Source organism: Micromys minutus (assembly GCF_963924665.1).
Source record: "Micromys minutus genome assembly, chromosome: 2".
Taxonomy (NCBI): Eukaryota; Metazoa; Chordata; class Mammalia; order Rodentia; family Muridae; genus Micromys; species Micromys minutus.
Window position 1 is genome coordinate 54,482,812 of NC_137971.1, and position 26,301 is coordinate 54,509,112.

The following is a 26,301-nucleotide window of genomic DNA, read 5'->3' on the forward strand; positions in this document are numbered from 1 at the left end:
AGATTGGACTTTGAACAGGAAGTTCTCAGCTGTTGGGTGAGTTCGGGTGAGGATGGGTCAGGATGGAGACGGGGCCAGCTGCTGCAGTGTGTGCTTAGTCTCAGGTTCTTCCTTTGTCTCAGTGATGATCCCTGCGTATATCCAGAACCGGGCCTTTGCCCTCTTCTTCATAGTCTTCACTTTAATAGGTAAGTGCCTGTGGGTTTGCGTGGCCCTGGGCGGTGCTCACCCATGTGTGACAGGATCCCCGTGCTCAGGAGTGCTTGGCTGTAGCTGGCTCCTACTTTCTGACTCTCCTTGGCTTGCTTCTGTAACTTTGCCTCAGTCTACCCTCACCCTGGAATCTCCCCTCCCCCTCTCCCTTTAACTTGACCTTGGTCTGGCTCCTCAGTATACTTCAGACCCATTCTTCATTTCAGCCTATGCCACCCCAATAGCTCCGTTCCCCATCCTGTACCTGTGTGTGTCTTGACACCGACACCACCAGTAACTTAAGCTCATTCTGCTCCCCACCCCAGCTTCATCTTAGCATGCTGTCCCCACTCCCCCTGGTGGCATGTGGCCATTGATGGTCCTGTCTAATCTGTCAGTGACTAGGCATGTTTTGCCTCACCCTATGGATGGACAAGGACGCAGGAGTCTGGGGGTTGTGTGTGTCCCCTGCTGTGAGGCAGAAGGGGACTCTGTGCACTTGACTGGCTGGCCATCCCATGCTCCTAGCCATTGTGCCCAGGCTTGACCTTGGAGCCCAGGGACAGTTGTGGTCCCTGGCTATTGCAGGCTTTGCTGTACTGCCCTCTGGTCAGTTTTGTTTTTTCCCTTCACAGGAAGCTTGTTTCTGATGAACCTGCTGACGGCCATCATCTATAATCAATTCCGTGGCTACCTAATGGTGAGCCAGCCTGTGCTACTGTGGGGCTCTGCCAAAGCTGGCCTCAGAGGCCAGGCAAAGTAGGCCCTGAGTCAACCTGGTGGGAGGGGAATCTCGTTGCCACCTTCTTTGGACCAGCTCAGAAGCACGGTCTCTGCTATGGGCTGTTTCAGTAGCTCAGGTGTTACCATGGTTACCCAGTTTCCTTCCCTGCCCTTCCACACCCAAGAGGAAAACACCCAGAGACTGCAACTCCTGGGGTATCTGTTATGCCTCCTAAATGCACAGAGAAGAATTGTAGACCTTAGAGCGGTGGTTTTTAACCTGTGGGCCATGATCCCTTGGGTGATGAATGACCCTTTTGCAGGAACACATATATATCCTGCATATCAGATATTTACATTAAAATTCCTACTGAAAATAATTTTATGGTTGGGGGTCATCACAACACAGGAGACTGTATTAAAGGGTTGCTGGGCTTCCTTCATTGAGAACTGTCCCCTATAGTGGTATGATTGTCCTCTGATACCTAAGGAGTGAGGGCTGCTTCACAGCCTCTCTTGGAGCCTCAGCCGGCTCCCCATTATCCCGCTCCCTGGGCAATATGTGCAGGGATCAAGATGTGTGTGAGTAATGCCAGAGCCGGGTGTTCAGAGCTATCGTCTTTATAGAAATCTCTCCAGACCTCACTGTTCCGGCGGCGACTGGGGGCCCGTGCAGCCTATGAAGTCCTCACCTTTAGGGCAGGGCCAGTTGGAGCCACCCCTGAGTTGTGAGTGTTGGGTGGGGTCCTCTCCCAGGACAATATAGTCTTGCTTCTAGGAAGGGAGGTGGGTGCTCATTAGGGCTTTCCTAAGCAGCTCCTGCTGGCTGGTGCCAGACTGGATCGTCCACTGGGAGCTGTTTGAACTACCAAGCCTTCAGTGCTTCCGTTACCGCCTACGCTTGCCTCCTGTCCCACTATATCAAAGGCAGGCATCCACACTGCCAGGTGGGCAGAGAAAGGAGGGCAGGCAGACAGTTCTGGTGTGCCACTGAGCCGGTTCTGGCTTTAGCTTTTCAGAGGCAGCTGTTCCTCTTTAAGGGGACCTGTAAGACACTTCAGCCCACCCCATGGCGGAAGCTTACAAGGCTCCTTTCCCGTGTAGCAGGGTGGATGCATAGCTGAGTTCAGGCTGGAGGAACTGCCATTGGATGTTGCTCACTAGGGTGGGGTTTCTTTGCCACAGAGTTGGGGTAAATCCGGAGAACTTCCTGCAAGTGCTTCAGAAAACCCAGCTGAACAAAACCCACAAACAAGCCATCATGCAGGTTGCTGCTCTCCCTGGGCCTCCCCTCGTTGCTGTTGGGTGGGTGGGTTGTCAGTCCAGTGCATACTGCTGGTGGTCAGGAGGGACTGAGGCATCCCTCCCATTGCCAGTGGCCAACTTGGCCTTCCTTCCACAGAAGGTGCACTCCTATGAAGGCCGCCCGATGCTGGCTGATGAGTTCCAGAAACTTTTCGATGAGGTTGACAAAGGTGTGGTCAAAGAGGTAAGTAGGTCTGGTCTTTACCATCTGCCCAACCTGGGGCCACCAAGGCTAGTGGTGTTTCTAAAGACCACTGCCAGGACTTGGCCTGCCCTGAATCCTCAATCCCTGGGGTTTTCAGTGGGAACTTTTTGGCTGGTGAATTTGTTGGATGAAGACATTTACTACTTAGAGAAATGGTCTGGGTGAGCCTGACTCAGAGGAACATTCCAGAGCATTTCTCTGTCTCAAACCAAGTTTTCTGACCAGTCCCCTGGGAGGTCTAAGGCTGGCTCTCCCCAAGGCCTTTGCCTCTCATTCTTGATGACTGTGGACAGTCCCCTGGGGGTCTTGGCATCCATTTCAGGCCCAGCCAGAGGACAAGGATGCATGTTCCAGTGTGATGTTCTGGAGTGAGCGGCCTTGCCAGGCGTAGCTCAGGTATCTGAGGCAGGCAGAGGTTCCTGTCAGCCAGCCCTGAGAGGACAAGCAGGGTCCTGAGCCGGAGAGACTGAGATGGGCTCAGATGTGTCCTGCTGCTTGAAGCCTTAACAGTTCCGTGGCTGTGTGACATGGCCTCTCAGCCTCCTTAGACTCAGCCACATAGCCACAGCAATTGACATTTAACGTCTTATGTCCTGGGCCTGAGATGGAGATGTCACCATCCCAGCTCCTCCCAACCCTTGTGGCTGGCCGATGATAGCTTCTCCCTGTGTCTGCATATAGTCTTTCTCTGTGTGTATGTCCCCAAACTTTCTTCTTACAAGAACATAGGCATGTGGAAGAGGACCCCTCGCCCCACTTTCACACAACCACCTCTGGAAAAGGCACTGTTTACAAATGCACCACATTCTGAAGGGGGTGGGGTTGACCTTGAGTGTGGGAAATCTGTGGAGAATGATCAGCTCACCCTGCCAGCTGTTCTGGGAGAGTCGTCAGCTGATGTGGCCTCAGTTCCCCATCACAGGTGGCTGTCTTAAAACCATGTTTTTCTCAGGCCTCCAGAGGCCTTCTGGAGCATGTGCTTGTTGCTGTTGTCTTTGGGGGTGACCTTGGGCATAAGAGTCTGATGATAGTGACTCATTAGCAGGGAACTGTCTGTTCTGCCGGACCAGGTGGGCTTTGAGGTGTCAGAGGGTCCCCCAACTTGGGGCAGGCGATTTGTTAGACGCAGGCTGCAGTGATTACAGATGAGCCTCACAGGACTGGGGAGGGTCCGCTACAGGTGATAGTTCCCAGCCTGGGTAGGAGGTCTGCTGCCTCACGAGGCTGCTCTTGGAGGCTGCATGGGCTAGACATGCTTTTCCCAAGTACAGTCAAGCCTGGCCAAGAGAGCAGTTGCCCACTAGTGCCTGCTGGGCTGCCCAAGTTCTCCCTGGGTTGCTGCTTGCCAGCCTCTGGGGACCAGGAGAGATAGGTGCATGTGTCCTGCCATGCTGCTACGGAGGAAGAACATTTGGACCGTGGGGGCCCATTAGAGTAGGCTCAGGCTGGGGACAGCCTAGCAGTCGAGCCAAATTCCTCCTCTGTCCCTTTTTCCCAGCTCTTTTTGGATTCTTTGAGACAGGGTCTCTCTATGTAGCCGTTGCTGTCCATGGACTCAATCTGCAGCCATGGTTGGATTCAAACTCAGTGTTTGCTTGGGAGTGCTGGGATTAAAGCCATGCATGACTATGTTGGGCTTTCCCAGCTACTTCTCTGCTCTGTGGGGCATGCTCTTTCTGGTGGTCCAAGATCTGAAGCCTAGGCTTGGGCTTTGAGACACACGTTCAAATCTGGAAGTTTTGAACCGCAGATTCTTTTCTTGGAGTCATGTCACGCTTCCCTCCAAAACCAAGTGCAGTGGGCACAGTGCTTCAATCCTGAGGTTCAGCTACTCGGAGGCTGCTAACACTGGGGGCAGGTTTTGGATCAGCCCCTTCAGAGGTACCCTGGGATAGGGTGGTGCCTGTGAGCAGGGAGCCAAGTCCATGCTGATGGATGCAAAGGAGGCATCATAAAGCTTCCAAAAAAGCCCTTCAATAAGGGCAGCAACCGTGGTAGCTACGAAAGGAGAATGGGAAGATCCCCTCGCTGGCCACCCAGAAGCATCCTCTGCACGTGGAGGCTGGTGGATTCAGCTCTCAGTTCCCTGGGCATCTGTGGTTGTGTCTGCCTCTAAGTTTGCACATGATGATGGAGATGCTGAACCTCTCTCAGCCAAGGTGTTAGTGATCTTCCAGTCAGGCAGAAACCGCAAAGGAAATGTAAACTAGGCCCCCACCCTACAAGGAAGTCTGATTGTGATGAAAGACTTGCTGTAGAGAAGGAAGAGCTCTGGGGCTGAGGGACAGTGTCCTAGCAAGGATGACCTTAGAAGGAGACCATCCCCAGCCAGACTCAGGCCTCTGTGGAGAATGTGGCTCACACTCCTGTGAAGAAGGTGACCCAAGCCTCTGGGAACGGACTGACTGTGGTCTGCCTGAGCCAGTGCTAGTCTGTGGGCCATTGGCAAGTGAAAGCAACCATACTGGGTGCTCCAGGGGCCACACTATCTGCAGCAGAGGCCAGGGTGTGCAGAGCCCCCAGGCCCTGAACGCTAGCTCATATGTCAGCAGGTCAGGCTGCAGCTTTAGGGTGCCAGGAGGCCATGGCTGGATGCTGACAGGAACTGTATTCACAGTGGGCTGGTGTTGCTGGGGAATCAGAGCTGAGAAGTAGCGACTGCTTGTGCCTCTTTTTGTACCTGACACAGAGTTCATGAAGCGTGGTATCTTCCCATTTAAATCACTCTTGATGATGAACTCTCTTCCCTGCATCCCTCTGGTGGCCACTCTTCACTGGGAGCTGTCACTAGAAGTGTGGCCTTTGCCAGTCACTGAGGAAGTCAGTAGTTCAGTTTCATCATTGGAACTTACATGTGAGGGCAGTCTCTCCACTGGGGGCAGCAGGAGATCTCTGTCACCTCAGGGAGAACTCACAGGGATTCCGGGCTTTCCCATGCTGGTGTCAAATGTGCCTCAGGAAATGTTGAGTCTTGCGAGGCTGTCCCTCACCACTGCGCACTCTGGCTGTCCACAGGGCACCTGTGTTTGCTACTGCATTGTCCTAGTACTTGGTGAGCTAGCTCTAGGAAGGTTTTAAAGGTTTTTTTTTTCTTTTTAATTTTAAGACTTATTTTTAATTAGTGTATATGTGTGTATCTGACATTAGATCTCTGTGAACTCTAGTTACCAATGGTTGTGACTTACTCTGTCAGTTGTGGGTGCTGGGAACCGAACTCGAGTATGTACTTTTAATAGCTCAGCCATTTCTCCCGCCTTTAAGTGTTTTCCCTGCATGTATGTCTATGTACCATGTGTGTACAGTACCTGCAGAGGCCATAAGAGGGCATCAGATGCCCTAGAACTGGTGTTAGAGAATTTGTGAGCAGTCATGTGGGTGCTGGGAATTGAACAGGGGTCCTCTGGAAGAACTGCAGATATTCTTAACCGACGAGCCATCTCTCCAGCTCAAGATTTGTTTTTTTTTTTTTTATTTTAAGCATATGAGTGATTTGTCTTTATATATGTACGTATAGCACTTGCATGCCTGGTTCCTGTGGAGGTCAGAAGAAGGCATTAGATCACTTGGAACTGGGGTTATAGATGGCTGTGAAACACCACGTGGTGCTGGGAACTGAACCCAGATCCTTTGCAAAAACAGCAAGTGTTCTTGACCACTGAACCATCTCTTTGGCTCTCTGGCTCCCATGCATGCGTGTATAGGCATTTCTTCTGTGTACCACATGTGGACCTGGTGCCTGCAGAGGCCATAAGTGTTGTATTGCCTGGGACTGGAATTATAGATAGTTGTGAGCCACTGTGTGTGTATACTGGAAATGGAACCCGGGTCCTCTGGAAGCAGCCTATCCTCTTAACCACAAATCTTTCCAGTCCTCCAAAGCATACATGTCAAATGACGATGTGACATGGTTACACACAGGTCAGCAGGCATTCAGGTCATTCTAGCTATGTGCTATAAAGGTCATGGTGACTAGCTTCTCATGCACAAAACTGCTTCTGTGTTTGGGATTACTTCTGAGGCAGGTCATGTGCCTGCCACGGCTCTAAGAGTGTGGGTTCCCTCTGCAGCGCCCTCCGAAGCCCCAGTACCGGTCTCCACTTCTGCAGACTGCTCAGCTCATCTTCAGCCACCAGTACTTCAACTACCTGGGGAACCTCATTGCTCTGGGAAACCTCTTGTCTATTTGTGTGAGTTGAGGCTCCCCTTGTGGTGCTCTCAGAGGCCCTCTCCTGCACCCCTCATTCCAGCTTAGTAGAGATGTGTCCTGCAGCCAGCCTCCCCTTTTAACCCTCGCCCTGTGGCTGGTCACCATGGTAAGCTTCACTCTGGCTTGCAGGTATTCCTGGTGCTGGACTCAGACCTGCTGCCTGGGGAACGTGATGACTTTGTCCTGGGGGTAAGCTCAGGAGCTGCTGGTCTGTGACGCTGTCAGCTCTGCCAGGGGCTGAGCAGTGAGGAGTAGCAGGATGGAGACAGGCTGGTTGGTCAGAGCAGTGATCCCTGCCGGGGGTGGAGGCTCTGGTTATACAGGCAGAAGTGGCTGATGGGGACAGAGTGACTTCCATGGGCCCCTGAGTAGTGGGGTGTGAGGCCGAGCATCCTGTAGAGGGGAGACTGACTGGGTCTTGTGGGCTGTCTGGCTTCAGGCTCCGCGCTTTGCCCCTAAGAAGAAAATGATCTCCTCTCTGATATTAAAATGTTTCTGTCACATTCCTTGGGAATTGAGCCTTCTCACTTTGAATTTTGAGCATTCTATCCGTCCTCAGGTTATAGAGTCTGTGCGTGTTTTAGCAGAGGCTGTCTGACATCTCAGAAGAGAACAGTGTTATATGGGGAGTGGAGTGAAACCTCTCCATGCTTTAGTGTTTTGTGTGTGTGTGTGTGTGTGTGTGTGTCTACCCATTTGACCGCCTTTAAACGAAGAGTTACTTATGTTTCCTTCCTGGGAGAGGCCATCTTCCTTGATGAGCTTCAACTCCAAGCCCTCTGTCCTCTTGGGGAGAAACTTCTACCAGCTCAGGTTCCCCTAAGAAGAGCCTTCTCAGAGTGTGCCTTTTCTTTGTTGGCCAGGGAGGCCTAGGTCAGGTGCAGATCTGCATCCTTGGAGTCTGTGTGGACCTCAGAGATAGGACAGAACAAGAAGCAGAAATGCTAGCAATGCCCTAGATGGGGTGGCGAGTGAGGGGGGTAGAAGGGCAGCTGGGGGGGGGGTAGGCTACTCTGATCATAGGCCTCGGCGTCCTGAAGCCAGCGTGGGGATATAGCAAGTGAAGCTGGCTCTAGGCTACTTTGCCTTTTCAGATTCTTGACTACATCTTCATCTTGTACTACCTGCTGGAGCTGCTGTTCAAGGTCTTCGCACTGGGCCTGCGGGGCTACCTGTCCTACCATAGCAACATGTTTGATGGCCTCCTCACCATCATCCTGCTGGTAAAGTCCATGCAAACCGGAGCACCTCTCCGAGGCTCTGAGCCTGGCTGGCAGCTCTGCCTGGGTCCTTCGGATGTGCAGTGTAGCACAGATAGGTTGGACTACCCAGGAGCAAGGGGGGGCTCCTGACTCAAGGCCCCATTGTCTATGACTGTTATAGGGGCGGGGCTACCCCTTTTCATCCTGAGGGAGGTCCAGCAGGACCCTGAGCTGTCAATACTAGGCAGCCCTTGGCACTGTCCTCCTGTGCCACAGGTTCACAGTGCAACCTTGGTGTGGACAAGTGAGCGTTAAGGGTCTCAGCCACCCAGGGTGCCCGTGGGAATCCCCACTTGCTTGGAGTGAGAGGTTCACACTTGGTGTAAGCGTGACACCAGTGACCTCAGGTGACATTTTGAGAGCCAGTAGGCCCCTGGGGACGTGCACAGAGAGAGTTATTTGAGCCAGGCCTTTTGGTCCATCTATGATGAAATGGCTTCCCCAGTCCTGATTCCTGAAACCAGAGTGTTCTGGCTGGCAGAAGTCTATTATCTTGATGTGTGGGGTCAGGCCTGAGCTCTGAGTTCCATTGCTGCCTCAGAGATGGACCTAAGTCAGGATTCTGTTGCAAGCTGCCTGGGCTGGCACTGCGGGATGATGCCCTTCTTTCTGTGGTTCAGGCTTTGGAGATTTCTACCCTGGCTGTATACCGATTGCCGCACTCAGGATGGTATGTGACTACAGGGAACCTGGGGACTCGACCTGGGCTCACTGCTCCAGGTGACAGATTTCCAGGACCACATGGGGTTCCTGGCCACTGGCATGGCCCACCCTCCCATTAATGCTGTTGGACTGTGGGCTAAGTCTGCCCAGTATGAGGGGGACATGCAGAAATGGAGTCCTTCAGGCCGTCTCTTTTGTAGTGGCTTGGTGGGCAGTGGTTGTGTTCCCTGTAAGGTAGTATAACAGGTGGCCATGTCCCCTCTTGCCCATTATCTCTACTGTGGGGCATGAGGCCCAACTCAGGTCTGCAGTGTAGGACAATCTCCTTGCTAGCACCTGCCTAGTGTGTGGCCTTGGCTCATTCCTTGCACTCTGTGCCTGTTTACTTTTTGCAAAATAGTGTCCCTGGAGCACTGGCTTCCTGAGGTGTTAGGGTGGTTGAGCCCACCAGCCTCTGTTCTTACTGTATGGTGAGAGTCTTCACTAGGGCCCCAGAACTCTTGGCATAGCCAGTGGTGCTAGGCTTGTGCCCGGTCCTTTGCTGGTGAGGCTGCCTGTAGCAAGATGACACATAGGTTGCTGTGAGAGATTCCTGTGAGCCAAGACTTGCCTAGCACAGGCCTGGGGCCACTTAGGACCACTTTGGATCCCTGTACTGCTGTGTCTTAGTGACACAGTTGTGGGGAGGCTTCAGAGGGTTGGGGTCCAGCACTGATCTGCTGGGATGGCTTTGAGATAGGCAGGGACAACCCGCCCCTGTGCCAGGCAGGAGCCAGGTGACAGCGGCGACCTTGTTTCTGATGTGTGTCAAGCCCCTCTCAAGTTTTGTCCCATCACCTCAGGAATTGAGGGGGTAACATTTGGGGTGAGGATGGCTTATGTTTAAATAGGAATGAGGGTACAGAGAAGCCATGGGGCTGCTGGAGTTGAGTGGCAGCCACACAGTCTGGAGACAGGACTGGACCGTGGGATAGGGAATGGAGTCAGGAGGTGGAGTCAGGGTCAGAAGGCATAGGCTCCAGATGAGACAGGGTCAGTGATGGATGGGTCCGAAGGTCAGGGAGTAGGTAGGGGTTAGGACAAGCTTCCCATCAGTTCTTCAGGACCATCTCTGCCTTCATGTGATGGGGCTTTTCTGGGACCTATGGCCCTGGCAGTAGGTGTGGCTGTGGCAGTGCTGGGAAATGGGTGGCTGTGCCTATGGTTGTGGCTGTGTTGGGAGGTGTGACTGTAGCGGTGGCTATGGCTACCTGGGCACTGGGCGTAAGCAGGGTATGGCTGGAGCCTTTTCTGCCCAGTGTCCATACAGTGATTATTGCTGTGTGTCCACCTCATCCCCAAGCCCTCTGCTACCCCGGACCTCCTAACGTGGCTCCTGTGTCTTCCTAGGAAGCCAGAGCAGTATGGCCCACTGTCGCTGTGGGACATGACACGGCTGGTGAACACCTTGATTGTGTTTCGCTTCCTGCGCATCATCCCCAACATAAAGGTGTGTCTCCCGCCATGGTCTGGGGCTGGGACACTTATCCTCAGGGCCTCTTGGGAACATACCCTCTACCTTCTTGGCATTTTTAAGCTGCTGGGGTGGGGCCACTGGATCGAGAACCCAGACACCCATTTTTTTTAGCCTCCAGGTCACAGAGGTGTGAATCAGGTCTTAGTGGGTCAGCAGGCAGAGGGTAGCCACCGTGTGTGGATGACAGGCTCTGTCAAAGGAACCTGTGACACAGCATCCACAGGAGCCTGGGGCTATTCGGGGAATATGTGGTGTATGTGAATGTGTGTGTGTGTGTGTGTGTGTGTGTGTGTGTGTGTGTTGGGGCTTTGTACATTTGGAGGGTGTAGATGTACAGGATGGATGTGTGGGTGGCTGTGGGGGATGTAGTGTGTATAGGAGTATAGATAGAAGGCGTTGAGGTGGGTATCCAAGTGTGTCATGTCTAGATGCATATGGACGACTATAGAGTTGTTTGCTGGTCAGGGTGAGGGTGTGTGTGAGGAGGGGGTGGGGCACTGTTGTCAGTTTGAATCTTCTTACCCACAGCCAATGGCTGTGGTAGCCAGCACCATCCTGGGCCTGATCCAGAACCTGAGGGCATTTGGTGGGATTTTGGTGGTAAGTCCTGGGGCTCTGGCCTGGGTGGGCTGGCTCTGTGGAATCCAAGTGGGGTATGGTTGGCCTGGTTCTGTTCTGGCAAGGAGGCCCACAGCAGTGTTAGGATGCCAGACTTTGTTGGTGCTTTCCTTCCACAGAGGACCTGGGTTACTGTCTCCACTCTGTGCCAGGGTCCTTATGGTAACTGTACAGTTTCTCACGCATCATGTGCCACAGTGAGAAACAGAGGAAATTGGGTCCCCATGGGCCCAAGCTTGAGAGTTTGGGGGACACTCTTTTGTAGATATACTTTAGGGCTAATAGCCATGTGTGTCAAACAGAAGCTGGGATGTGCCTGCTCTGCCCTCTGTGGTAGCAGGCCTACAATTGTAGAACCTGGGTAGCACCCAGATCCCCTGGAGAGCCGCCTGGAGCTTCTGGCCTCTTCAGCTTCCATCTTTATGGCATAGGTGTCTCTGGACCCCACTGCCTCATCCACTTTGGCCTCACCTGGCCCTGTGGCTGCAGACATCGGCTTCTCCTCTCTTCCTCCATAGGTGGCCTACTATGTGTTCGCCATGATTGGGATCAGCCTGTTCCGAGGTGTCATTGTGCCTCCTGGAAACAGCAGGTGAGGGACTGTCTGTGCCCGAGGGCATTAACCTGTGGGCATGTCAGTGCGCCCTCCCTGCTAAACATTTCTTGTAAGTGTCTCACCTTGGGTGTCCTGAGCACAGCCTCCCACCCAGGGTCTAGGCTGTCGCATCGTTGTGGTGGGATGGGGGTAGAGTGAGTTCTTCAGAACCTGTAGCCCAGGGGATGGGAGCCCCTTGGTCACATCAGACACCTCCCTGTGTGGGTAGGTAGTGGCATTCTTCCCTTGCCCTTTCTCCTGGGGTCTGAGTTGATGCTGGTCTGGGAAATGGGGCAGTGCTCAGCTGTGCAGACCCCTGGCTACAGCTATTAACTAAGAGCTTTTGTATCTCCAGCCTGGTTCTGGATAACAGCTCAGCTCCATGTGGAAGCTTCGAGCAGCTAGGTTACTGGCCCAACAACTTTGACGACTTTGCTGTAAGTCCTCTGCCTTGCCCCTGGGGCCAGCTTGCCTGGGACTCCCCCCCCCCCCGCCTTACCCCAGTCCCTATTTGCTGGTTCCCCCTCTCCCTTATCCTGGGGCCCCCCTGAACCCTACCTCTGTTGTCCCATAGGCTGCTCTGATCACACTGTGGAACGTGATGGTGGTGAACAATTGGCAGGTGATCCTGGAAGCCTATAAACGCTACTCAGGCCCGTAAGTCTCTGCCCCGGTGCTGGCTATGAGCTGGACATGACACCAGAGACCCAGGGCCTGGACTGAGAAGGGGACACAGTTGTTGACCTTGGAAGGCTGGCCAAGCTGTCTCCTGGCAGGCTTCAACCTTCACCCCTGCTACACTGGGAGATAGCCAGGGCCCCAGGCTTCTGCACCCGCATGGTACAGGTGTGGTTAGAAATAACTGATGTGCAAGATTGATTGCCTGGGGTCCTGGGGATTTCTAAGGGGTAGAGTCCAAGGGAACAGTCAGGTGGCTCATTTAGCTCATAGCTCGGAGAACTTTGTTCAGCTCAGCAGAGAGGCCTGGGTTCAAGTCAAACTTGTACCTCATTCTAGGCTTTCTCTGGTGGCTCTGGCTGTTTAATCCTAGTGTCATGGGACATTATTACACTATACACTATAGCATTAGCAGCAGGGTCTGATGAGGCCCCACAGATGTGTGTTGTAGCTGTTTGTCTTTCTGGAATGTTCTCACCCCACTCATAGTGGGTCCTGGTCTCCCTTGTCCTTCACAGGTGGTCAATGGTGTATTTTGTGCTGTGGTGGTTAGTGTCCTCCGTCATCTGGGTCAACCTGTTTCTGGCTCTGCTTCTGGAGGTACCAGCCGCCCCTGTCCAGGCCTGAGATTGCCTACTGAGTTGTGTGTAGGGTTTTGGTGGGTGAGCCATGCTAGCCAAGACTACAGGCTAAAGGGAGCCTGGTTGGGAACTCTGAGCTGCTTGCTCTGCTGTCTGTGTGGTTCTCAGGAACCCAAGCTGGCTTAAGGACGAAGCTGGGTATCTTGTTGTTTCAGGGGTGTGGATCTCATGGGCTTTGCATCCACATGTCCGGGGTGCTCCCCACAGTGACAGTGCTGTGACTGCAGACTGGGCAATGGGGGCTCCACAGCTGGTATCACATGGGTATTTAACACCTTTCCTCCTTCCTGCTCCAGAACTTTCTCCACAGATGGGACCCTAGAGGTCATAAGCAGCTCCTTGTTGGGACCAAGCAGATCGCCTACCAGATGTCTGTGGAGCTTATGTTCAGGTGCGGGCTTGGGAGTGTCTCCAGTCTAGGGAGCTGACAGAGGGCATGCTGGCAGGGTTCCCTTTCTACCCAGGCATCCTGACTGCTGCTGCGCTGGCAAGAGATGCTTACAGCATGGCGGTGGGCACTTCTGCTTTTACCAGGGACTTGAACTGTGCTCTGCTTAGGATCCTTCTATCTTCCATTGTCTTATAGCTTCTGGCTGGTACCATGGGGCGCAGCCAGGTGACTTTGAGAAACCACGCCTTCTCCTCTCATGACATCATGGAGTGTGTCTCCTGCTTGTACAGGAGAGTGGCTGTCATACCAGGGCCATCTGTCACGAGCCCCGTTTTCTTTCCCTAGTGTTGGCTGTGTATAGTCAGCTGTAGCCACGCCAGTTGGTGTGAGAAGGGCTCCCTAGGGTTCCAGGCTTTTCACTTAATTCTTTTGGGTGTGGGGGTAGAATCCGGGCTGGGTGCATGCTACATATACCCTCTACACAGCATCCCTCCTTGGCCCCCTCTAGTGTGCTTATCAATAAACACAAAGGTTATTAGCATCTGTATCTTCCCGAGGCAGGACTTACATGTCTGCCCTCCTGGTTGGGAACTCTGAGATTGGGCACTTGCAGACCCTACCTGCTGACTCTGCTTGCAGTCTCTGAGGTGCTTTGCAGAAAAGATCTGCCTCTCTGAAGCTTTTGTGTGACTGTCCCTACCGTGCAGGGATATCCTAGAAGAGCCCAAGGAGGAGGAGCTGATGGAGAAGCTGTACAAGCACCCACACTTGCATCTGTGCAGGTGACATCAGAGTGGCCTCTGGCTGGGGTGACAGGACGAGATGCTGGCCTGGGCCCATGCTGTGGAGGCAGCAGCTGGTCAAGACTGAGCAAGAAAAGATGGCGCCTGGGACAGACCACTCAGGGACAGATGGAGGCTGGGACCAGGACTCAGCCCCTGTGGCTGCTCAGCAGTAGCCACCGTGCAATCTCTGTAGCCTTGGCAGACTGGTGGTTGGCACTACAGGACAGCATTCCTCCATTTGCTGCTCTTTCAGGCTGCCTTGGTGAGACTTGCTAAGGAGAGAGTGATTTCCAAGGCCCTCAAAGCCAGGAAGCCAGAAGACCTCGGCTCCCCTGTTACCTACAAGCTTATCTGTGCGTCAGCGTCAGTGGCAGTAGCTGGCAGGTGTCCAGGGCATGGGGTCCTGTGTCGAGAATATCACCTCTGTTTCAGTGCCTTTGGATGTGATGGGGGTGTCCCGAGGGCTCACAATGTCATTTATTTTCAGTTTTGTAAAGAATGAGATGTTTTTTTTTTTACTCTGACCTCTCTCTCTACCTCAGGGTTGTTGGGTGTGGAAGGGCTGTTTAGGTTGTGGGCTACGCAAGAGCACCAGGTTGTGAGTTGTGAGCTCCCACCTGTGAGTGGGGAAGCATCCTTTAATGACACGCACAAAAGCTTGTAAGCTCAAGGTGGCTCTGTGTTGTTTTTTCTCGAGGTTTGTGGCAGAGGGAGCTGGGGCAGGAAGGTGGGAGAAGGGATTACTCAGGGCCCTGAGGTGGACCTTTGGATTCCTCATTTTAATGTACCTCTGGGGGTTGGTGGTGGAGTTTCTTACAGGCCATTCAGCCATTCAAGCTGTGGGCTGCCTCCAAGTGATGTCTGCCTTGGGCACTGACGCAGATGGCAGGCCTGGGGCTGACTCATTGGTAGGCTGGAGTGCCTGGGGTCTCCGTGGTCTGGGAGAGGAACCTGTGGAGTGTGATTGAGGGGGCTTCAGAGAAGCCAGGGAAGTGCAGTGCTCAGGCTGGGATGCTGGAGCGGTGATGGCTTCCTCCTAGAGAGTCCTGGGCGCCCAGCACCCAAGGAGTGGCTTAGGAGTCCTAGTCATTCCCTTGACATCCTCAGTGTGGGGCCTTTGGGATTCCTAAAGACAGCCTGGGGCCTGCCCCTCTGCAAGCTGCCTTTCCGGAACACTGCCTTTCCGGAGCCCACACCAATTGTCCTGAGCTGGGGGGGTTTCTTGCATGCAGGTCGGGCCTGGCTTGTAGAACTGCTGCCTCTGACCACAACTGCTAAGCCTTGAGCGCCACCTACTGGTGAGGTGGGCTCTGCTGGACTACAAATGCCTGGCGGCCTCTGAGGTGCCCCAGAGCTGCTCCTGTGTGTTCCAGGCCTGCTCACAAGTCTCAAGTCCTCTGATCTCACCTCAGAGTGAGCCTGGCCTGGTGCCTGTTAGGTGGGTGTCAGTGATATGGTTCTGTCTCTGCTGTTCAGTGCTGCCCAGTCCACACAGAATCGCCCACCCTAGCATTTGTGCAGAAATGCACCCTGCAGGTCATTTTGATAAGAGTGAGATGGGTGCAGGGAGTTGATTTCCACTCAGATGGCCCTGCCCTCAGTAAGGCTACACATGAGGTGCTAATCACTGGAGGGTGTAAAGGGAGCGGAGGGACCACAGCAGTGTTCTAGGGGCTGCCTTGGTTTACCACCCTGCCCATTTCAAATGCTGTGAGTCACTGGTGGCCCTGGTGGGGGCAACTTATTTGAGGAGTGTGGGCTTGTGCTTCTCGGGGGCCTTTATGGTTGCTGTGGGTTTTCTTGGCACTTGGTACAAAAGCTGTGCAGCCTGCAGTGTCTACTGTAGAATGGAGTTGGTGTTGCGCACGGCCCTGTTGGCTGTCAGAAGAGAAAGTGGGTATTGGAGAGCACTGAGGCTCAAGGGCCTGGTGTTTCTATGATCGAAGAGCCCTGGGGTCATCAGGAGGCATGTATGAGGACAGCCGGTGCTGTGTCATTGGGGGGCTGAGCCTGCTGGAGCAACAGTGGGCTCTTGGTGAAGTGAGGCACCCTGGCCTGAGCCCTGAGCTTGGGCTGCCCCCGCTCCAGCTGAGCACTGGGCTTGAGTTGTTGGACGTGTCGAGTGCACGCTGGGATTCGACAAGGAGACCCGAAGAATCAAGGAGACCGAATCTACCTGGGGGGTCTTAGCCTGCGCCACGAGTGCTTACAACCTTAACACTGAAAATTTTTATTTTCTACACTGGACACCTTGGGCAGAAGCTGCCACCAGGAGCTGCTTCAAGTCCCTGACACCCAATCCTGGGCCATATTGGAAGTATTGCCTAGACTTGTGTGGCTGTGTGGCTCTGCCTCCCTGTGTTTTGTGACCCCTTCAGGCCAGACCTGGGACCTGCTAAGTCCTTTGGAAGAGCAGCCAGTGCTCTTAACTGTTGAACCATCTCCCCAGCTTAGTTGTTCCAGTTTCCTACACAGCGGACTTTCTGGTTTCTTTTTCCCGGTGGTTGCCAGTCTCCTTGATGTATGCCCTTGAGGAATTTCAAGGACAGTTAGCCAGTGACCACTAGTTACTGGTTCCTATTACTGCCCACCCCTCCTGCAGAGCTGTCCTACACTGCCTTTGGCTCAAGTCTCACCCTGAGGGCTCACAATAGCCTCTGACAGCCTTGGGAACCTTTATTTGTCTAGGTCTGCAGTTTTCACCCTTGGGGTTGCATATCAGATATTTATATTATGATTCATAATAGTAGCAAAACTAGTTATGAGTTAGCAACAAAATTGATTTTATGGTTGGGGGGGTGTCACCGCAATGTGAGGAGTCATTAGGGAGGTTGAGAACCACTACTCTAGCTTTTTGTTGTCTGGCCAGAAACACTATGACAGCGAGGCTTCGGCTGCTTTGCCACTTTTCTAAATGCTGGCTAGATGAGTGTGGGTCACACGCCTTTAATCCAGTATTCAGGAGGCAGAGACAGGTGGACCTCTTGTGTGTTGCCATCCTGGTCTACATACTAAGTTCTGGACATCTAAGGCTGTGGAGTGCGATTCCATCTCAAACAGAACAAACTCCACCTTGGGAGAAGAGCCAGACTTGTGTGTTTTATCATTTTATTCTGATCGTTGCTGTTGTATTATTTGACAAGGACTCTGTGGTGCTCTTGGCAGCCCTCCTCCCTCTGTACCCCACCACTGAGATCATGTGTGGGCCTCCACCCCTGGGCTGAGTTTCCGGAGAGCTAGTGGTAATCCACCCTGGTCATGTTAACAGTGCAGTTGCTCTCTGACTGGGCGCTCCGCTGTGGTTTTGACTCCCGATCAAAACCATATCTGAAGACTGTGAACGTGCCCAGGTCTTGTTGCTGCTCTGTGATGTGGGGAAGTAGCACTATGGTGAGCTGCAGTTGTCATCCAGATGTGGTTTAAAGTGTCACTTCACATGGCTGTTGGTGTGTTTGCCTGGGGTCATCCTGGAGTCTTACCTTAGGGCTACTGAGATGTCTGTAACTCCGGGGTCCACAAGAGAATCCCTGCCCACGTGCCACAGCAGGTGACCAATAGAGGTAGACATCTCTTGGGGAGACAAGGCTGAGAGAAGGTGTGGGTGCCTCATGTTCTGGGCCTGGTGCATGGTCATATGTTTGGCTTTCTTAAGTGTCCTGTATCATGTGGAACATTATAACATGACAAAGGGGGAACAAGAGAGGTGCTGGGTAGTACTGAGTCCACCGCTAAGGCAGAGGCCTGATTACCCTGGGCAGAGATGGTGGAGTGTGGGTGAACAGGGCCTGGAACAGAGGTGGTGGCAGGAGAGAATGTTGGGGTAGCAGCTGGATGGGGACAGAATGACGCGTGGGGTTGGGGTAGGTATGTGATCCACTGTGGGGTGTGGAGTGTCAGGGTGTGGGTCAGAGCAATGGTGGCCATGGCAGGAATCTTACTGTTCTCCTCAGCACTGTCACCTGCAGGAGCAGATGGTAGCCATTGGGCATCACCCTGTCGCTTCCTGATGCCCTCCTCCTGTAGGTGGCTGGCTTGGATCCAGGCCTGATGCCTGATCTGTTGCCTCGGCCCAGGAGCAGGGCGTTTGATGTGGTCTTGGTCTGCTCCTCCTAGGAGGAGGCTCTTGTCCCAAGCGCAGCCCAGATTGAGTTTCCAGCCTTGGAGATAATTGGTGGTTTTTATTCACAGGTTAGAACAGCACCTTGATTCAGAAAGAAAGCCTGTGGGGCTTGGGCACACCACTACTCTTAAAAGTTAGAGGGGGCGTGGGGCTCGGGTGACGTGCCTCACATCAAAGTGGCCAGCAGAAGCTGGGGCAGCAGGCAGGCATCACCCTGCCCTCTAATCACACTTTGGGGGCCTAAGCTTTTCTTCTGGGTCGTTTAGTCAGAGCCTCGCCAGGCAGGAGTGCGGCACACACCTGTAGGGCACCTGGCTACCTCCTGCCCCACAGCAGTTGGCTAATCCATGGAGGGATGGGGCCCCAACAGCACCTGTCTCTAGGTGAGCCAGGCCTTCCTCCCTGTCTCCTTAGCCCTGATCCTTTGGCCTTTAATGGGAGATAGGGGTTCTCACATAACCCGGGGCTGGTCTTGTACTCACCCTATTTCTGAGGGTGACCTTAAACTTCTAGCCCCCCCCCCACTTTGCCTCCCTAATGTTGGTATGGTAGTCCTATGCCACCAGACTCAGCTTGTGTAGTACTGGGACAAATCCAGGACATCATGCATGCTAGACAAGCACTCCACCAACAGAGCCATACTCCCAGCTGTGGCCTCTTCTTTTGACCACAGCTGAGGGGTGCGTTGCCTTCTACTGTGGACAGGACAAGAATGCTACCTAACTGAACCCAGGTTCAAGGCTTGACACTCACCAGGAAGACTTCATGGACATAGTTCTGGGCATCTGATTGTGATGATAGATGAGATATGAGATAGATGATAGATCTTCCTTAGCAGAGCTGGCCACCCTCCTTCCCCTCTTTGCCTCTCCTTATTTTTAGCCTACAGGAGGAATGTCCACGGCTGCTGGTCTTATTCTCAAAGGCAGCTTTGGAGGGGCACAGTTCACTCAGGTGCTTCTCCACAGCCCAGCTGACACAGTGGTCCCCTTGAGTAGTGGATTCACAGAAGAGCATGATGCTGGTGCTCTTGTAGTCCCCACCCCATTGAGATGGGATGTGTGCCTTGGCCAGCGGGGTTCTAGCAGGAACTCCTCCTCTCCATGGAGAACCTAGTTAGAGCATGTCATGCGCAGGGGCAGAGAGGGACTCCTAAGAGTTTCTGGGCAGAACTTGAATCCCACAGCTTAGCCACTACCTCAAACTGCATGCATGAGGTGGTCAAGGTCTGGGCCCACTTGCTTCCTGCCTTGGTCTTAGATATACAGAGCATGTCTCCTGTCTGTCCCTCTTCTGGAGGAAGTGGTAGGTGGTAAGGAAGCCCAACCTTGGCCAGGGACTTCCTACAGGGCAGCTCCTGGGTTTCTAGGCCATGGCTAGTGGACTGTTAGCTTCCCTGATGTTGGTGGGGAAGGGACTCCCAGAGACTGGCTAGGGGTGGGTTAGAAGGCTCTGGAATGGCTAAACCTGTTGGGGTCTACTGTCTCTCTACCACCTACCCAGGGCTGGGAGCTATTAGCTCCCAACTGTTGTGCTTAGAGCCTAGGACTGACCAGGCTGATGGGCTCTGCTGCAGGGGTTACCCTTCTCTGCCTGGTGGTCTCGAATGAGTTCTACTTGCCACTGAATAGAACAAGGGCCAGTCCTGGGCGTGGCTGGGGGAGGCACCTCTTGCACTTAGGGATGGCAATTCTGGACCAACAGCTTCCTCAGACCTAGAGCATTCTTTCCGTTGGAGACCCCTGAGAAACCAAAACCACTATTTTTCAGCTAGGGAAACTGAAGCCAGAGAGAAGAAGGGCTGCCTCTGTTGCTGCTACTGCTGCTGCTGTGTGGCCTAGATGGGGCGGGCCATGTGCTTTGGTTAGGGCTGATCCATGGTGGTGTCATCAAACTCAAGCGGGCTGCAGGATGCGAGAGGCTCCCCTTCCCCATCTCATGACAAACATGGTAGCTCATGATGGTAGTAATTAGCCTGCCCTTAAAGGCTTCAGCTCTGTAAGGCATGAATTTTTAATCCCATTACACTTTTTTTTAAATTAAATTCAATGCTTGAGATTACATCCAGGGCTTCATGTGTGGTCAGTGTGGACTGTAGCCATTTGTGATGGCTAAAAACCTAGGAACCTGGCATCTTGATAATAGACACAGGAACTGTGTGTGTGTGTGTGTGTGTGTGTGTGTGTGTGTGTGCGTGCTTCATGTGTGTGGGTGCATGTATGTACATGTATGTGTGTGCATTTATACGTGTGCATGTATGTGTGTGTACATGCATGTGGAGGCCAAAGGTCAATCTCAGATATCTACTCAGGAGCTGTCTCCCTTGTTTGTGAAATGGGGTCTCCCACTTGCCTGGAACTCAGCAAGTGGGCTTTCCTTCCCTGCACCGGGATTATAAGCATGTGCTTGTCATTACTCACTTTAACGTGGATTCTGGGGTTGAACTCAAGTCCTGAGCTATGGCCACAGCCTTGCAAAGCTCCTGGCAAGACCTGAAGCTGTAACCTCTCTCCTCTGCACCTCCTGGAATCCCCCACCTCTCCGGGCACCTGCAGTGGCGGGAGGTAGTTTGGGACAGAGGCCTTGCTTCCCAGGGGATGAAGATGGCAGGTGTTGACAAGCTGCCCTTGGGGCCTTGGGCTTCTCTCCATGCCTGATAAGACACTGATGTGGTGCCTGTCTGTTCCCAGACCTACTGGACCCCCATATACTCTCCTGATGCCTTTGTTGGGTCTTAGGGCAATTCATCTCTCTGCCCTTGCTCTCCTCTTCCCCAAAACTGGGAAGCCACAGGGTTCTCATCACTGGATGGCAACACCCCTCTCTTTAGCCTAGCCCACAGTCAACTCTGCTGCTGTGGCATCCCTGCTGTTCTTGGGTTTAGTGTTGGAGGACACCCCTCCCCTATCCCTTAGCATTCTCCGGTGGATTAGGGACATGAGAACCAGGATCTGGTGCTGATCCTTTACTGTGTTCAGTCTCCCTTTAAAAAAGTGTATTTTGCCTGAATGTATGTCTGAACCACATGTGTACAGTGTTCGTGGAGACCGGAAGACACTGGACTCCCTGGAACTGAAGTAGAAGACAGTTAGTTATGAGGCACCATGTAGGCGTTGGATCTCTAACCCAGGTTCACTAGATCTGAACCAGCGATGGCTCATAACTGCTGAGGCATCTCTCTAGCCCCAGATCTAGAGATGACAAAAGGCCTCTCCCTGAAAGAGCCACATCTCATATTCTGATGAAAACAATCTGGTAAAATACATTTTAAATGTGTGTGTGTGTGTGTCTGTGTGTGGGGGTAGGGGGTGGGGTAGAAGCATGCTTGTCACAGCATGCGTGTGAAAATCTGAGACAACCTTTTGGTAGTCCTCAAACTTTCTCTCTCTTTGAGGCCAGGTCTCCTGTTTGAGGCACTGTGCAGCATACTCTAGGCTGGTCAGCCCACAAACTTCCTGCTGGTTCTCTTGGCCTCCTCTCTGTCAGGAATGCTGATGTCACACATGCATGCCACCACATCAGGCTTGCTTTTTTCTTTATTAATTTTAGCATGGGTTCTTGGGATGGAACTCAGATCGTCAGAGTTACAACGGCAAGTTTTACCCACTGAGCCATCTTGCCTGTTGCAGGGGTCCGTCCATGTGAGCTGTAGAGGTGAGCCCGCCAAGCTTCCCCTGACGGTGGACTTGTGTTTCTCAGTGTTCTAAACCACTCCATAGTGCACTCCAAGTACCCAGAAAAATGAGATGTTTGAAGAAATAGCCACCTCCCTCAAGTCCTATCTCAACACTGATAAAGTATGAGCTACTTTAGAATCAGAACATTGTGGGTAGGACAGAGGCAAGGGTCAAAGCTTAGTCTTGGGCACTTTTCTGTGCTCCAGGCCTTTGCACACCCATAGGACCCCAGGCTCTGTCTTGGAACTATTTTTAGACTGGCTGGAAACACCACAGGAGTGTGTATACTGGAGAACAGTTCAGAGTGATGGTGAGATACTGTCATGTGTGTGATTTCTAAGGGACAGGTGTGCTCACATTTGTCATCCCAGCACCCAGGAAGTAGAAGCAGGAAGTGGGGATCTGAAGGCTGAGTTCCAAGCCAGTCTTGGCAACATGAGACTTTTACTCAATAGTAGTAATAATGTAATGGATAATTATCATTTCATAAAAACAAGGATAGGTTTAAGAGTAGGCAGTAGTGGACATATGGTATCTCGGTGGGCCCAGGGCCGCAGCAGAACTGTGGCTAGTGTGTGTATTTAGGGATGTTGGTGATACCATTTGGTTTTCTTGTCTGAGATTCCTGGCCCCTGGGGACTCTCCAAGAATGTTCCAACAGGGTTCTATTCTGCTGGCCTGTGATATTGGAATGGCTTCTGTCTGGCTTTTAGCTTAGCTGGGGCTTAGCCTGCTTGCTTAGTTGTGGGCATAGATGACCCAGCTGCTCCATCAGCCCCACACTAATAACATTTAGATGCCCTCTGGGGCAGCTGCTTCTCCTAGCAGAGTTGGGTGTGGCAGGCATGGTCAAATATGCCACTTGTCCCAGGTGCTTCAGCTCCAGGGAAGAAACCCATGGTTTAGGACAGCCCACCCCACTGCCATGCTCCTGCAGCAGCTGGGAATGTGAGAGTTGTCCTGGTCCCTAAACTCTAATATCCATCAGAACTTCTGAACAAATTGATGGGCCCCACCCTCAGTTTCTGGTTCCTAAGCCTGGGTGGGGGAGTCTCTGTGTTAAACCGCTTCCTGTGGTGTGCAAGCCTGGGGACACACTCTGAGAATGGCCACGTCTCTCCTTTTCCACCCCACAGTGATCTCAAAAAGTTTCTGAGTCCTAATCCCTAAGTACTATGTGACTTTACCTGGGAATAGAATCTTCAGAAGTCTTTAGAGATCTTGAGATGGAGTCACAGTGGGTGTCAGCCTCATGAAATGACTGGTGTCCCTGTAAGGGGAGACAGAAGAGCTACGTGGAGAAGAAAGTGGACATCAAGTGATACATGTATGTCTCCAGGGAGGCCTGGGAATCTGAAAGCCAGAGCCAAGGAAGGCTCCTCCCCGGGCCCTTTAGAGGGGTGGGGCCCGGATGTCAGCAAGCTTGGATGCCTTGCTTTGCAAGCTGTGAAGGGAGACAGTGTGGTCTGAGTATTCCGGTCCGTGGTGGCCTCTCACAGAGGCTCGAGGTAGCTCAGCTCTCTGTGGGTGCTGCTGATGAACCCTAGGCCACCAGCCTCTTGGGGTGGGTCTAGAAGTTAGTACAGAGCGGCTTAAATGAGTCTCTGACTGTTTCTGTATGGTGACCCAGGGAAGCAGGCTCTGTCCACATCGGTTTGTCACTTAGTTCGGAACTGACAGCATTGTTGGAGCTGGGCTAGGAATAGCAGTGGGACAGAGGGCGGCCCTGTGGTAACAACACACTGTCTTGAGCTGAGGGGTCCACAAGCCGGCACATGCTGGCTGGTCGTCAGCACTGCCTTCCTAGGTGAAGGTTGCTCTAGCTGTCGTAGGTTGGTCAGCCCTGGGATCTGTGGACCTTACATAGATAGACCTATTTAATGGTGACTCTCGAGAGAGAGCATCTGGGGGTTTCTCCAGGCCAGGGCGCTATTCTGGGCCCTTCACCCACTGCTTCTGTTTCCTTGTATATAACTTAGGATTGATCTGACTGACCTCAGGACCTGTAGGCACTCTGGAGACCACAGCTCCTAAGCAAAGCTTTAGTGTGTAGCATCTTTGGAAAATGGCTGTCAGAAGCCTGTTATGACAGGGCAGGGAGGAAGAGGCTGCATTTCTAATGGACTCATAGCTGGTGGGGACCTGGCTGTGCTTGTCACGCAGTTTGGGGGCTCTTTGACAAAACTTTCTTCACTGCTGCATCTGCACAAAGGTGCTGGATTCTGTGTTCACCTGTCACAGTGAGCATTCTAAGCTGTGTCCCTCCCCCAGGTGAGGTGTGCACTGGGACAACTGGCACCTGTGTGCAGACCCAGATGCCACTGATGTCTCTGAGGCCCCGTGGGGCCTGCGGTGGGCTGGTGTCACAGGCACCTTGTAAACCCACAGGACACCCAGACTTGGCTTGGGTGACGGGGTGTGTGTCCTTCATAGGGTCCAGCTGGTAGTATGAACTGAAACCCAGAGGTGATTTGCATACAGGTGAGGGCCTGTGGCAGGCGCAGATTGTCCAGGAGATAGAAACAGACCAGGGAACCTGAAATCCCTGCTCTGGCCAGCAGAGGGCAGCAGAGCTCCAGTAGCGGTGAGTGGCTCCTGTCCCAATACCCTCCAGTCCCTACACTAAGGCTGGTGGTTACCCACATGATCTTCCTTACTGTTTTCAGACAGGCATCCTTCTCATCTAGGCAGCTTTCCTTGACTCCAAGGCCCATCTGCATGGTCTTCTCTATTGTGCCCCCATCCCTATCTGAATGTATGTGTGGATCTTCTGGCCTAAGGGACCCAGAAGACCTGATTATGTAAGGCAGGAAGGAGTCTGTCTCCAGAGTTGTCCTGGGGCCACAGCCAGCATTTTCTGAGTGCTCTGCAGCTGGCCTCAGTAGATATGCGGACCATTTCTGCCTCCTCTCTGGGCCTGGCTTGCCCCTTGGTGTCCTTCTTGTCGGATATGGCATGTATTTAGGGGTTCTCTATCATGGTCTTCTCTGGCTAGAATGTGAGCCCCACCAGGCTAGAGATATGTTTTGTTTCTGGCCAAGTTCCAGGTGCTCAGGGAGGGACTGGCATACAGAAAGATGCCCAGGAGGTATCTGATGGAGAAATGAGTGGGTGTCCACTTCTGAGCCAGCTACATGGTTTCCACTGTACCGCTGAGCTGCCAAAGGGTCCAGTTTGGGGTGCAAATCTGTTCATGTTCTGACATATCTTCTGTCTTCTATGGACATTGTAGAGGGTAGAAGGCACCAGAACCTGAATGGGAAAAAATGGCTGACCTTGGGCTGGGCCAGTGTTGGAGCAGACTCTGGGGTAACAGTGACAAATGTGGGGACTCTGTCATGTGCAGTTTAATGTGCACAAATGATTATCCTTATTTCTGTTTGACAGGAAGGAACTGGGGCTCAGACCTTTAAACACACCTTCCTTACATTAACACCCCCTCCCTTCTGTGTGCATCACAGTGGATGCCTCCAGAAACCAACTTGGCACTAGCCATGTGAGTGGACAGATAGACCATGATGGTGTTGCAGCTCACACTTGGTAGGGAGGGGAAGCGGGAGGGAGAGGAGGAGGTGTGAAGTCACCGCCTCCCTCGGGCTCAGAGTTCATGGCCCATAGAGCCCAAAGCCTTGCTCTAATCAGGTACCTTCAGCATTTTTGTCAGATGCCAGGAATGTGTTTGGGGGCACCAGGGACCGGTTGGCCTCGCTTTCTCCTGGCACATAAACTACCACATAACTAAAGGGCAGAGACTCCTCGTGACCACAGCATGCAGGGCGGTGATCTCTGCTCCAGCCAGTGGTGGTGGCTGGTGGCCAATGGAGGGGAACTCCAGGCCAGGCAGGAGTCAGGGTGGTAAAATTGTCAAGGAGTAGGGGACAAAAACCCTCCTCGGAGTACACTGAGGTGGAATACTGGCTTCTATTTTGTTTCCCCTCATCCCCAAGTGCTCCGTTAAGTGATAGGGATGGAGTCCGCATGTTGAGCAGCAGCTGATCTGTAACTTTCCTCCCCAAACACAGAATGATGGGTGTTGTTGTCCTGAACTCCTGGAGTAGCCGCTTTGAAGCCGAGCTGACTGCGAGGCTTTGCATTGCCAAACCCTACCTTCCCATTCTGCAGCCTCAAGGTCAAGGTGGGCTGGTGCCTGTGGCCTTTGAAGGTGCAGGGAAGACTCTTCCTAGCTTTTGGTGTTGCTGATGTCACATTGTTGCTGTGACCTGACAAGAGTGACTTAAGGGAGGAGGAAGTCACTGTGGTTCACGGTTTGAAGGGGTACAGTCGGCATCATCTCCCACCTTCACCTCCCACCCCATGAGGAAGAAGAGAGGTGAGCGCTGGGGTTCCGTTCATCTTCTCCTTCACTCCCGGACCCTTGGCCATGTGATGATGCCACCCACATTCAGGGTGGGTCCCTTTCAGTTAAACCTCTCTAAAAGCCCCTTCACAGACACAGATAGGCAAATTTGAATCCAATCAGGCTGCTGAAAAAGGATGAATCCTCATACTGGGTTCCTCCTGCCCTCCACCCCCATGTGGTTGTCTGGCCTCTTCTTCCCCGTGTTGTGCCTGCCTCCTCTTACAAGGATGCCAGTGCTGGGCTTAGGACACATCTTATTCTAGTATGAACCCAGCTTGGCTGATCACACCTGCAAAATCTGGACTAACCAAACCTATGAGGTAGGCATGCTTGGCTTAGCATGGGCATCTTCTCTGACAAGCA

General features: G+C 52.9%; 1 protein-coding gene across 1 annotated transcript in view; it reads left to right on the forward strand.

The window, feature by feature from the left end:
* TPCN2 (two pore segment channel 2) overlaps positions 1-14,352 on the forward strand; it is a gene marked incomplete at its 5' end in the record, with an annotated part of 28,606 nt that extends 14,254 nt beyond the window's left edge. Inside the window, 17 exons of the mRNA XM_080913586.1 lie at positions 123-188; positions 828-892; positions 1,543-1,643; positions 2,101-2,182; positions 2,318-2,404; positions 6,493-6,612; positions 6,762-6,821; positions 7,727-7,855; positions 8,515-8,564; positions 9,947-10,046; positions 10,602-10,673; positions 11,210-11,283; positions 11,642-11,723; positions 11,861-11,943; positions 12,483-12,564; positions 12,902-12,996; positions 13,704-14,352. Coding sequence (XP_080769712.1) covers positions 123-188; positions 828-892; positions 1,543-1,643; positions 2,101-2,182; positions 2,318-2,404; positions 6,493-6,612; positions 6,762-6,821; positions 7,727-7,855; positions 8,515-8,564; positions 9,947-10,046; positions 10,602-10,673; positions 11,210-11,283; positions 11,642-11,723; positions 11,861-11,943; positions 12,483-12,564; positions 12,902-12,996; positions 13,704-13,782 — 1,427 coding nt within the window. The 3' untranslated portion in view covers positions 13,783-14,352. The remainder of the gene's footprint in view (positions 1-122; positions 189-827; positions 893-1,542; positions 1,644-2,100; positions 2,183-2,317; positions 2,405-6,492; positions 6,613-6,761; positions 6,822-7,726; positions 7,856-8,514; positions 8,565-9,946; positions 10,047-10,601; positions 10,674-11,209; positions 11,284-11,641; positions 11,724-11,860; positions 11,944-12,482; positions 12,565-12,901; positions 12,997-13,703) is intronic.
* Between the last annotated feature and the right edge of the window lie 11,949 nt (positions 14,353-26,301).